Source organism: Aethalodelphis obliquidens, unplaced genomic scaffold (genome assembly GCF_003676395.1).
Source record: "Aethalodelphis obliquidens isolate GAN/ISIS:26980383/991018 unplaced genomic scaffold, ASM367639v1 scaffold4, whole genome shotgun sequence".
Lineage (NCBI taxonomy): Eukaryota > Metazoa > Chordata > Mammalia > Artiodactyla > Delphinidae > Aethalodelphis > Aethalodelphis obliquidens.
In genome coordinates this window covers 52,792,236-52,805,165 of record NW_020837948.1, presented here as the reverse complement: position 1 = coordinate 52,805,165, position 12,930 = coordinate 52,792,236, and the positions used below count along the sequence as shown (strand labels likewise).

The window sequence follows — 12,930 nt, the reverse complement described above, 5'->3', positions numbered from 1 at the left end:
AAAGAAGAAAAGAATCAGTCAAGTATTAAAATAACACCTTTCAGCACTTACCACATGCCAGGCCCTTCAAATCACTTTACATGTACTAACTCATTTAAACCTCAGCACCACTTTAAAGTATTATTATGATTATCTTCTTTTTATAATTAAGAAAACTGAATAAGTAAATATAATGTAGAACACAATTCAAATCCAGCAGTGTGGCCCTAAAGTGATTGCTCTTACCCACTACACTATGTTGCCTCCAAATTAAAGTTCAAGAAACAGGTAAGGTAAGGAAATTATTATTATTATTTTCTCTCTTCATATAGGTGGAAAAATAAACAGAACAGAATTTTGGAGTCTATGGAGTTCAATAATTTAGCATTCCTAATAAAATCTGAAGAAACAATCCATTAGATATTTTTAAGCTTCTATTTCTGGCTAACTTATTGGCTAATTTATGGCAAATAAGGGCTAGTAATACAGTATAAACAATGTAAAATTTTTAAGAAGAGAAAAAAAACCTAGATCTCTGCAACAACACTCTAATTCTTAATTTTATTTGCTACAGACACCAAGCCTCATTCTGAGGCATGAATACCATACAAAATTTCAGGAACAAGCAGGAATTATCTTTGCATAATGAAATAATATAACGCAGGAAAAGAATCATTTTTAAAGAACCCAAAATAACAAAAATTGATATAGCATTGTAAAGAAGATTTCTTAGCATTCTGTTTATAATTATTGAATACTGAAGGATAAAGAAATATAAAGCAGAGGAGGGGCTCTGTATTGAGAATATTTCTAAAGAATATTCCATTTTGTCCTCTTGGTGGTAAGAAAATGAAAAGTCATACAAACTACATTTAGGATTCAGGTAGTGGTTTAGGATCTATGATGAATCAAAGATAACAATGAGCTTTAACACAGCCTGGCTACGGAAATGTTTTAATTTCTACTATTATCCCAATGTTATCTCTTTTAACTAAGAAAAAAAAATAGTTGGGCTAATAGTGCCCTACTATTCAGACTGATAACAAAAGCTATCAGAAGCAGTCCAATTTCTGACAGGCTAGGCCAAGGGCACTATAAGAAAGGCTAAGCCCAACTGAGAGATTAGGCTGCTGAGATACACATCTTACTTGTTCAGATGATGCCTGGAGTTCCAACTTGACCTTCTCACAACTTCATCCAGAAAGCAAACCCGTATAAATGAAAGAGGTGGCCCAGCACAGTAAATCCTGGCTCACAAGGGCTCATTAACATCATAGTCATTCATATCCTCATTCACCCTGAGGGAGAATGCCGAAATTGGAAGAAGCATTCTACTTTGCCTTGAACCAGGGTGAGAACATCGAATACTTGAGTCATTGGTGCCACTTCAGTCATTTCCTTTTTATCACAAATACCCAAACCAAATAAATAGGTCCCCCTGATTTTTAAGTTCCTTGTACAACAGTTCTGAATCAGGTAAAAATCTGGGTATAGAGTAAGAATTTAGATAAGATGGTCCTTCACTACTCAAATGACTTAAGAAGTCATTCTACAATGAGCAGCCTTAAATTTTCCAGATGATCCAAGTGAAAGGAAGAGAGAAAGCAATGCTAAATAGGGTACAGAGCTCTAAAAGATTACATTCTCCTTTCTTTGTTGTCCATAGTTAAAGAGGATGGGTACTGCCATTCACATAGACACTGCAGTACAAATCTAAAGATGCTATTCTTTTACTTAAAAGAATAAAAGTTCTCTTTTGCCGAGAAGATAAGTCCAAGCTTCTTGGCAGAATATGCAAAGGCTTTCAGGTAAGAATGCACTATCAGCACGGAGAGGTGGAGCCCTGAGAAAGCTTTCCTAGAAAAAGCTACTTCTAAGCTAGTCAAGGAGAGAAGGGGAGGAGGTTTTAGGCAGTGAACAGCACCGAATAATGCCCAGATGAGAGAAGGCTTCTGGTATGTATAGGCAAACACAAACAGCTGGTATTATGGAAACTTAAAATATGAGGGAGGACAATATAGCAAGCTATTGAAATTTAACCCATTGAAATTACAGTCAACCCTCTCTATCTGTAGGTTCCACATCCACAGATTCAACTAACCACGGAGAGAAAATACTTGGAAAAAAAATTCCAGGAAGTTGCAAAAAGCCAAACTTGAAATTGCTTCCTATGGGCAACTGTTTACTTATCATTTACATTGTACTTACATCTATTACACAGCATTTGCACTGTTAAGTATTAGAAGTAACCTAGAGACGATTTAAAATACATGGGAAGATAAGTGTAGGCGATGTGCAAACACTGCTATTTTACATAAGGGACCTGATCTCTGTGGATTCTGGCATCCACAGCAGTGGGGTAGGGGTGGGGAGGTCCTAGAACCAGTACCCAGTGGATACGGAGGGACGACTGTATCTAGAACTCTAGGGTATACTCAGCAATGGCCTATTACAAATCTACCTCCAGACTTCCATTTGAAAATCAAGGTAATTTCGTATTTTATCTTCTATTATTTTTATTTTTAAATAACTATACAAATATATATACATATATATTTCTTGTTTTAAAAAATTCTACAAGTAAGGATAAAATTCCCCTTTGATTCCTTTAACATCCCCACTCCCACCAACAACTAGTCTGGAATGTATATTCTTTCAGATCTTCACTATACTTCACATTCATAAGTATGTACCCACAAAAATATATACGATTGCTTTATGTTCAACGATTTCCATGTAACTATTCTGGGAATCACATACACCCATCTCCAAAGTCCAGTAGTATTGTGTCTTCCTGGTGACAATAGTTTAATTTCAGCTTAACTGATTCCTCTTGTGAAATTGAACCAGCTTAATAATTCAGGGATATCCTCAGTTTTGTATTCCAAATGCAGCCGGAGAAAATAAAATCATGGTAAACACTTGTTTAAGAACGTGTAAATCTCTTCTGGAATTATAATTTTATTTTTACCAAGTAGCTCTAGAAAAGCTGTATATCCATTGTCCATTGAGTCAGAAGCATATCAGTACAGTATCTAGTTATCTGTTCAATCCACATAACTTATTTGAGCCCTAGTACCTGAACTTCCTTAAATAAGTTAGCAACTTTTTTCTTTTTTGATGAAGTGATTATTAGTGTTGCTTAGAAAAAATATTCTTGGGAACCCCTGAGGACTCAGAAAATTAAGCCAATCCAAAATGGTCCTTGATTTAAGGAAAGTGACCAGTAAATTCTTTTATCAAGTTTTCAAATGCATTAAAATAAAACTTGAAAATCTCCATAAGCAGATTTAGTTTCTTTTAAATATAAGTTGGCAGTGATTAAGAATATAATTATTAAAAGCATCCTCTTTGCAATCTCAGTCACTTTATAATATCAAACAGTGAATGTGACTCAGAAAAGTTATAGACCAAAGTCTTCTAATTAATTATTTAATGAGATATGGATACGTTAAACTTCTGTTTTGATTTAAACAAACTTTGAAATCACATTTTTATTACATTGCATACATTACTTCTGTAGTAAAACAACTGACTTCTTAAGTTCTGAGCATACCTCTCAATTTTCTTACTTGCAAACAGGCCCTAACAGTTCACATATATTAATTAATTAGATAAAAGATTGGGGGGCTACATGTGTTTGTTTACTTGTGTGCTTGTTGGAGGATAGTGAATCTCAAGAAGGCTGTACCTCAGGCAGGGCACTTTGGTCAAGGGGTTGCCCGTCATATCCCTGATCTGGAAAGGGCAAACTAGTGAGATCACTAAAGACAATGTAATTTTGATCAGCACTGTCCCACAGAAACATAAACATATGCCACATATGAGAGCCACAGATGTAATTTAAAATTTTCTAGTAATTACATTAAAAAAGAAAAATAATGTTAGTAATTTTATTTTGTCTAATATATCCAAAATATTATCATTTCAATGTGATCAAAAATTTTAAATTATTGATACTTTATATTCTTTTGTTCACACCAAGTGTTCAAAATCCAGTGTGTACCTTCATACTTACAGCACTTCTCAACTGCATTAGTCATATTTCAAGTGCTCAAAAAGTCATATCTGGCCAGTGGCTACCATACTGGACAGCACAGATATAGAGGGGAAACCAGGGGCTTTGGAATTGACCTAAGGTTTGAATTCTAGTTCCATAACTTACTAAGCTATGTGACCATAAGCTAGTAATATAAACTCCCTGAGCCCTGTAGTTCTTATCAGTAAATCAGGAATAATACCATATGCCTTGCAAATTTCTTATAAGAACTATAGATAATATAATATTTATTATAATTATAGTTAATATGCCTGGCATATATATAACTCAATAAAATCCTCCTCATCCTCATCATTATATAAATTAGAGAAGGAAAAAGTAACATTGTATGAGAGCTCAAAGTTTAAAATATTGTGACGGAGAAAAATAGAAAGAGAAACAAGAACTTGAAGCAAGATTATCAAAATGTTTTCTAACGGAAGTTTCAGACGTCAATCCACTATTATCCACACAAAATAAAAACAAAAACCATATTTTCCAAAATTGTGAATAATGCCAAAATAAGATATTGCTAAAACTAGAGATATGATGGTGTTTAATGGTTCTATTTCTACAGGGAAAAAATGGCTATAAAGTTGAGTAGAAGGTTATTTGCATGGACATGGAATTTTGGGATACTAAAAATGCTTACAAACAATCTACAAAGAGTATATTATGCATTCTGATAACTGAGCATTCATTATATAATACATAATGATTTTTTTTCATATAATTGTTACAGTATATTTTTCATTCACTTACATAGGATATCAAAATACAATGCAGAAAATATACAAAACATACCTCCGATAAAAATGTCTGGGCCGATTTCTGAGCTCCTACATGGAGCAGGTATTCATATACGTAGAGTGCTAACCTGTAAAATGAATAAAATATTTATTGAGAAGAGGTATATTTAAAATTCATTCTTTAAATAATGCACACACCTTTTCATTACAGAAATATTTTTCACAATAACAGTGACAGAAAATCAACTCTTCCAACATCTTTTCAATGGGAGTTTATACACATATGTTCAGAAAGAACTTTAATTAAAATAGGACGCAAAAGAATAAGACACATAATATCTTCTCTTGGCAAGAAACACCTAAATATGGATTTTTGTCTTGGATCATCTAACTTATCAAGCCCTCAATTCCCTTTGTTATACCTAATATGAATTACTAACTTAAAACCAAACATTAATAATTCCCATAACCTACTTGAAGGTCTAATTATTAGTAAAACAAATTAAGTTATTGGACCTTTACAACAACACTATATCCTTCCAACTTTCTGGTGAATGTTAACATAAACTCCAGCTGTTTACATATCCGTATGCCAAAATGGGTGTTGAATGTCCAATTTTAATATATTTGTTCAGGCACTCTCTCCTTATTCTTTAGTTTAGATTGTTAAACCAATAATATTTTAGTTTAAAAGAAATTCAAATGAACAGCAAATCACAGCATTAAGTAAACTTTAAAGATACCAGATTATATTAAGTATTTGGGTGCTTATAGTTTAAAGGTTAACACGGAAGTAAATATAAATTTATCACTCAGATACAGAATATTAAGTATGCACTATACATTTATACTACACTCATTATCTTGTGGATTCAGAATTTTAAGCTACACCATGTGGCTCAATTTTAGTTAAGCTGTTAACAAAATATTATTCATAAACCCAAATTAGTCTGAGGCAGTATTTTTAATAATATCTTGGACTGATGCCCAGATAGCTCACAACAGTTCAGTTTCTGCTACACTGTATTTACCAATATTGAGCCAGGTTTACAGTAAACAAAACAATGTAACAATAACCACAGTTCTGTAGAGCTACTCCATTTCTCTTGCCAAGTGAATTTATGATTATTAAAGACTGATGGCATTTGCAAAACTGAATATTTTCCCAAAAACATAACATGTATTTGTCATGAAAAGGGAAAGCCTGTATATAATCACTTGCTCTGTCCATTTAATTCTTTCTCCATTCCCAAACTGCCAAACTCTTAAGATGAGAATTATTCTGTAGTTACTAAGCACCATGAGCAGACATCTGTTAAAGTTACTCATAGATGAAAATATGTTGTTGACGGTGAGTATACGAATATAATTTAGAAACATCTCCCATTCTCTTCAAGTTGAATGCCACTTCCTGGATCAGTGCTTCTCAACTCTTTCTCTACTCTAACACACGTAGTATGTCACATCCCTGTGTGATGCTCCCTGAGGAAGGTTCATACCCCAAAGTATGTCATATGGGATATTGGAATTGAAATGTTCCTGTAGTTTCAAACAAACAAACCCAACTGGTGATTCTTATCACACATTCTTCAAACACACATATCCCACATACTCTTGTCTCTCACTAACTACTTCCAAACCCATCACATGATTCCCGACCATGATGGCAGATTTCACCTTGGGAAAAAAAAAAAAAAATTGTGAATTTCTCCTGGAGAGACTGAAGCCTCAAAATTGCCTGCCAGTGGCAGTGTGGCCCTACTGCGTATGGCCCTAGAGCCTCGGGTTATTCCTTGTGGGTTGTAAAATCTTGGACCTAGAGCCAAACCAGTGGTGCAGTCTGGACAAGAAAGCCAGGCCTAAGTCAAAGGCTCAGCAGTAAGGATGTTCCACCAAGCCTGGAGAAGTTGGAAGTGAGAGGCACTGAGTGAAGCAGAGGCACCGTGGTGGGTCTGGGGGCGGGGGGTACAATAACAGAACAGACCCCAGAACAGTCAAGGCCACAGCACAACTGTTGCTGTGTCCTTGCAATAAACACCATTCCTTAAAGTTAAGCAAGCCACTTCCTTGTAATCTCTTCTTTGTAATATTAAAGGAGATAATATATTTCTTCTATGTTTTCCCTCAATTAATTAGGTAGCAAAAAGTATATCTCTTTACAAGTAGAATTTAAAGCAACAATCTCCTCTCTCTCAATGGGTTCAGGACAGTGATTCTCAAAGACATATTGGCGGAGGCACAAAATCAATGGGGGGAAGGGGTTTCAAACCACAGAACTAAAGATTTTGAAGCATCTTCCTAGGGGTGTGCTTGTCCTCCTACCCTTAGAATCTGAGCTGTAGCAGGACATCGTATTGTTATCAACAGGATGATAAAATGGGACAGGGCTGAGAAAATCTATCTATAACACCGCCTCATATATCCATGTTCTGTAACTCCCTTGAACAAAATGAACGCTTCCCAGGCAGTCAGGACCTACTCCAGAGAGAGTGGCAGGGAGCATCATATCGGTGAACAGTTAATCAACTCTACTGGCTTGATGACTCCAGAATACATCACTAGCAAATCTCCAACATTTTAACTACTACCTCTGTGCATAGGATTTTCCAAACCTATGTCTTTAGCCCTATCCTCTCTACCAAGCTCCAAACCTGCTTCTCTAAATTACTGTTTGAAATTTCTAGCAAGATAGCTCTCTCTTAACTTGACCATGGCCAGAGTTAAATTCACCTTCTCCATTTACAGTACCTGTGCTCACTTTCAATGAAACATAATTTCTGAGTCTCAGTTTCCTCATTTGTAAAATGGGAAGGATACTTTCCTTGTAGTATCTGTTGAAAGGATCAGAGAGCACAGTAAATAGTAACAATGACTGCAACAGTTTCAGCTAATTCTGTTACACATTGTATTACCAAGTCACATACTGGATTCCAACACCACAGCCTCTCTCACATTTGTCATTCCTTTCTAACCTCCCTCCTGCTCCTGAAGAACCAGTAGAAGCCACAGCAATAGGAGTATTTGTTCAACCTTCAGATACAGATACTGTGTATTTCCCATTAGCTGCCTACAATAGAGGCAATAGGGCCACCAGAAATAAGAACCTCCAGAAGGTTCTGGGGGAAGAGCCCTGCAATAAATTATCTGTGTATGAATACAAATGATTCCAGGGGAGTGAGGACTGACACTTGTCCATCCGTGCAGATGAATCATAGCATGGTCCCTTACCTAGTGACAGGAGATCATCAAACATTTTATTCGGATTCAATTTCTACTGGACAGTGAAAATTTAAAAATAAATATTGAATATACAGATATTTAAAATGTGTACACTCTCATATTAACATTTTCATTTTCCTTTTTAGGATCTTTAAGAAATTTAACTACTTTTGATAAAGTACAGAGTGCCTATTTAATCTAGTGGCTTATAATGTGATCCAATTACACAGAAAAAATTAATAATCATGCAGTAAGAGTTTGTTTGCAGAAAGTAGACACAGGCTTTTTTTTTAAACACTGATTAATGAAAAAGCATATCAGTGATTCATGGATCATATATGCCTTTAAATTATCTTCATTTCATTCTAAATTTCAAATAGATACCAACGAATGAGTTAACAAAATCATGACCAGGAATTCTAGAGAGGAATGCAAAGTCAGAATGCAAAATGTATCTGAAACAGCTCAAGACCTTCTGTACTCCCTGGTTACTGCAGGCTCTTAAGCTTTAAAAGTTAGAGCAAAGGTAGAGGTTAAAATGGGAAGAGAACTGCAAATAGTCAAAGCCTGAGCCCACCTGCCACTGCCCTCAACACAGTAATTACATATCACCTACACATGTGATGCACACTCAACTCACTGTCCCTCAGTTACACACATATACACTCATGGGTGCCATCGAAGGCAGAACGGAAAAGTCAACCACCACTGATAAAACTTCACAATTCAAATTCTATCAATCTCCAATTCTGACAGGGTCAAATCTATCGATATTTCAACTAGACTTCATGGATTCAAAATCTCTAATAAATTTGGATGTTGACCAGTCTACAGTTTAACTTTTTAACCTATTTACAAAAGGAAAGGGGGAAATCCCACTCACTTTATTTTGCACATGATTCTAACAAAAGTGGATTTTTTTTGTTAATTATAAAATATATAATTAGAAGGGAATTAAAGATATATAAAAATAAAAAGAACACAGAAAGATGTTAAACCTGACTACCCCCCACCGAAAAACCCCAAATAAAATTAAAAAGCAATAATGAACTGAGAAAATAGGATATACGATCAATAGGACAACAAAAGGCTAACATGCTTAATATACAAACAGCTCATATAATATGTCCTGCCAGAATAAGACCTTAATTTTTAAATAATGAGCAAGGATGGACATTAAAGGTCAAATAAGAAGAATGGCTACCTATGGCCAGTAAATAATCCTAAGGAAAAATATTCAACCTCCCAGCCATAAACAATATTTTTAAATTTCACCAAAAAATGTACCAAAGACTCTAAAAACATTAAAGCATTCGGTGCCTAAAGGATAATATATGGACGTGTAAATGGTACAGCTTTTCAAGAAAATAACATGGTGAGGTGAAAAGGTAAGTGAATGAGTAAAAAACACAAGTGTAGAATAGCTTGTACAGTACGCTCCCATGTACATGACACATATATTCTTCCAGAGGTAATTCATATACATACAGGCACAGCAGCAACAAGCGTCACTCCCCAGGCTTCCCCCTCTGGTGGAAACATATGTATCCAAACAGTATCTTTTATTGAAGGGGTTTCTTTCCTAGGGAGTGGGAGCCTAGGATAAGAGGCAGACTTTTTCTTTTTTTTTTTTAAGAGGCAGTCTTTTTTACTGCATAAACTTTCTTCTGTTTATTTCCCCGTACTTCTTCTATTACCTATTTTAAAAGAAATAAACAAGTAAATAAGAAAAAATAATAAAACTTTATGACCTTTGACCCAGTAATTTCTATTCTAAAATACTATTTTAAAGAATTAATCAGAAATCCAAACAATTTATAATGAAGCTCGTGGCAAAATTATAGCAGTGAAAAACTGGCAACCTAAATATCTGATAAAAGAGGAATAGTTTACATGCAGGTGATGGGAAAATATATTTTTGAAGATGTTTAATGAAGAAATGTTCATAGTTCATTGTTAAAAGTGTGAGCATATATACACAGAAATATACATACTGCATTGAGAAAAAGAGTAGAAGGAAATATGAGTTATAGCTACTGGCAGAAATATTAATAATAGTAAGAAGCAACAGATGAAGTCCAACTAGTATGGATGTAGCAGAAAAACTAAATAAAGCATAAAACCAGTATGGCCTAATCAGAGTAAGAGCTAACATCCCCACGCCTCCTTCAGAAGGCCTGAGGACAACTCTTGTTAAAGCACTGTCCTCTAATTAACAATCATAATGGTAGCTTTATGTCTCCAGTAAAAGATTAAATTTTGTGCCACTCATACTATACAAAAATCTAAGATATCTGGCTAGATAAAAATATTGAACACTTTTTCCCAGTTTGTTGTCTGACTTAATTTTGGTTAGGTTTTTTGGGGGTGGGGGAGAACAGGGAAGGGGGGACACATTCAGATACTTTTGATTAAACTTTAAAGATAGAAATAACTAATATGAAAGTAAAAATGCTAACTAAACCTTATAGATAAATGGGCAGAAGCAATAACAAACATCACAGATAATTTTAAAATGTGGAAAACATTAACGTTATTGGGAATCAAACAAATATACATTAAAGCAACAATGGGATTTAAATTCTCACTTAAATACATAATACGTAAGAAAATGTATATTCAAATACTGCTCATGGCAATAAACTAGTATAGCTCTTTTCAAAACCAATTTGGCAATAAGTATACGTCAAAAGCTTGCTAAGAAAAGTTCACACACTTTGACCCAATAATTCCATTACTGGGAGTCTAGCCTAAAGAAATCATCTTAAATGTAGAAAAGCTTAATGCACAAAAATTTTTAACCAAAGAACATGTAGAACAATCAAAATAAAAAGAAAAATGGCTGGATTTATAGTAAAATATTTTGCATTAATTTCATGTTTGAAAATATAACTCAGAATTTAGATATATTCATTCAACAAGCACCTAAGAGACTTCCCTCTGCTTAATTCTTGAACTTTAAAATGTGAGAAAAATGTCATAACTGTCCCACCAAATAAAATTATTTCAAATTTACCTTGTGAAAATTACAAAATCTAACAAAGAAACAAATTTTTACCATTCACGTGAACAACATCTGTTACATGCTTGTCAAGAGGTATCATCTAACAGTACTAAGACAGTTAAGTATTTAACAGCACATCTACAACACATAATGTCATTTGGAGTCTAATTGCAGCAAATTCTCAACTACACTTGTAAATAAGGACTTCACAGTCTGGAAAAGGGGTAAAGAATTTACTTCACTCTATAATCTAGCTGTCTAATTTGAGATTAAATCTCTAGCTCTGAAGGAAATGGTAGAAAATAAGGAACTATGGATAACATATAAAAAAGGTTTTAAAGACAGTATTGTTAATTTGCAAAAAAGTTCTCCAAGCTACACATAAATAAAAGGTGAATACTACCTATAGTTCAGAGCTAATTCCTAACTCTCTCTCTCTACATACACATATATGTACATATGTCAATATCTATGCATGTGTGTATAATACATCTATATAAAACAAATCATTATTTCACAAAAGTCAGTCAATAAAAATGACCTAATGTGTTTAATCTGAATTTATAGAACAGTTAAAATGGATATGACTGTTTAAATCATAGAAAGAATTTTTTAAATCTTGTGAACAGGATTCATCAAAAGTTTTCTTTATATTACACATGCTAGTTATAATAACACAATTTAATGTTCATAAAACTTTTCAGGAATGTGTGCCACTTGTGGATAACATTTAATCATGCCTCACAATATATTCCTATGAGGCAGAGTTATGAACTATGTATAAACATCATTAGGTTAAGTACTCATACAATGAAAAGTCCAACTACCAATAAACAGCTATGTCTGTCAGCCTGGCCATGATATCCTATATCTACTTTTCACACATTTACCTATTAAATAACCTGTCTTTGGCATGCCATTCTTTTAATATTCCAAAAAGATACAGTGTTGAAACTGAAAAGCAAGAGAAAGTAGCCATTTAATATGAGAAAACATACATCCATCCCAAACTTCAGTGATGAAAACTGATTTCACCATCTTCTTACATTTAGCAAGGAAAAAGGAAAAAAAAAAAAGATTCAAACATAAAGCCTTCAAATTAACAAATCCCCACCTGTAGTTTTAAAATTCTTTGGGTTGATTCACTATATGTGCAAAGGTAGAGGGAAGACACAGTAGGAGAATTAACTTCAAAAAACAGCTGTTCCTAATTTCTCTTGAAATTAAACTACTATAACACATTTTGTCTTGTTTATCTCTGTATCTCCAGCACCTAAACTAGCGAGTACCCAATAAATATTTTTTAATGAAGGAATGACTCTCTTAAGCCAGGCATAAGGCACTTACAGAATCCTTTGGTTTCCTCTAGTCAAGACATTCAAAGGGGAAGCGTAAGGAATCTCCTTAGGTACCTACTTTAGCATTGACCTCCTCGTAGTATCCTTAAGCTTCAGCCTCTCAATAAAATACTATCATTTAACAGCATGAATGTTACTAAAACAATTCCTTCACACTGATTCCTATCTCTATATACAAAGGGTAATTTTTTAAAGAAATAAATTAATCCATTTAGTTGTGGGTGGTAGATATGTTTTGTTATTTTTAATAAAACAAATCCTCAAAAGACAATAACCTCTCTCTCGCCTATATCCTTAAAGGAAATAAATCAAGGTTAGGAAATAAACAATAAAAAGATTGTAGAGGGCTAGAAGAGGGCTATTTTATAAAGAATGGTCTAGCTGTTACATTTAGCACTGGTGAGTAGTATGTGCTGCAAAATGCTACATCCAAAATCCACTCCCCATCTTTTGTCCTTAAATTCCAACGTCATTAACTCGAGAAGCCGCAGACATAGAGAATTTAGAACAGATTAAGTTCTCCTAATGCACAGTAAAAAGTCATGTGGGATCTAGATTCCTACCCACTGCTATATTTAAAAT

General features: G+C 34.2%; 1 protein-coding gene across 6 annotated transcripts in view; it reads right to left on the bottom strand.

Moving 5' to 3' along the window:
- Positions 1-12,930, bottom strand: part of SSBP2 (single stranded DNA binding protein 2) — a 297,398-nt gene that overhangs the window by 216,880 nt on the left and 67,588 nt on the right. For all 6 annotated transcript variants that reach the window (XM_027100704.1, XM_027100703.1, XM_027100707.1 and 3 more), the window contains exon 2: positions 4,823-4,895. In XM_027100704.1, coding sequence (XP_026956505.1) covers positions 4,823-4,895 — 73 coding nt within the window. The remainder of the gene's footprint in view (positions 1-4,822; positions 4,896-12,930) is intronic.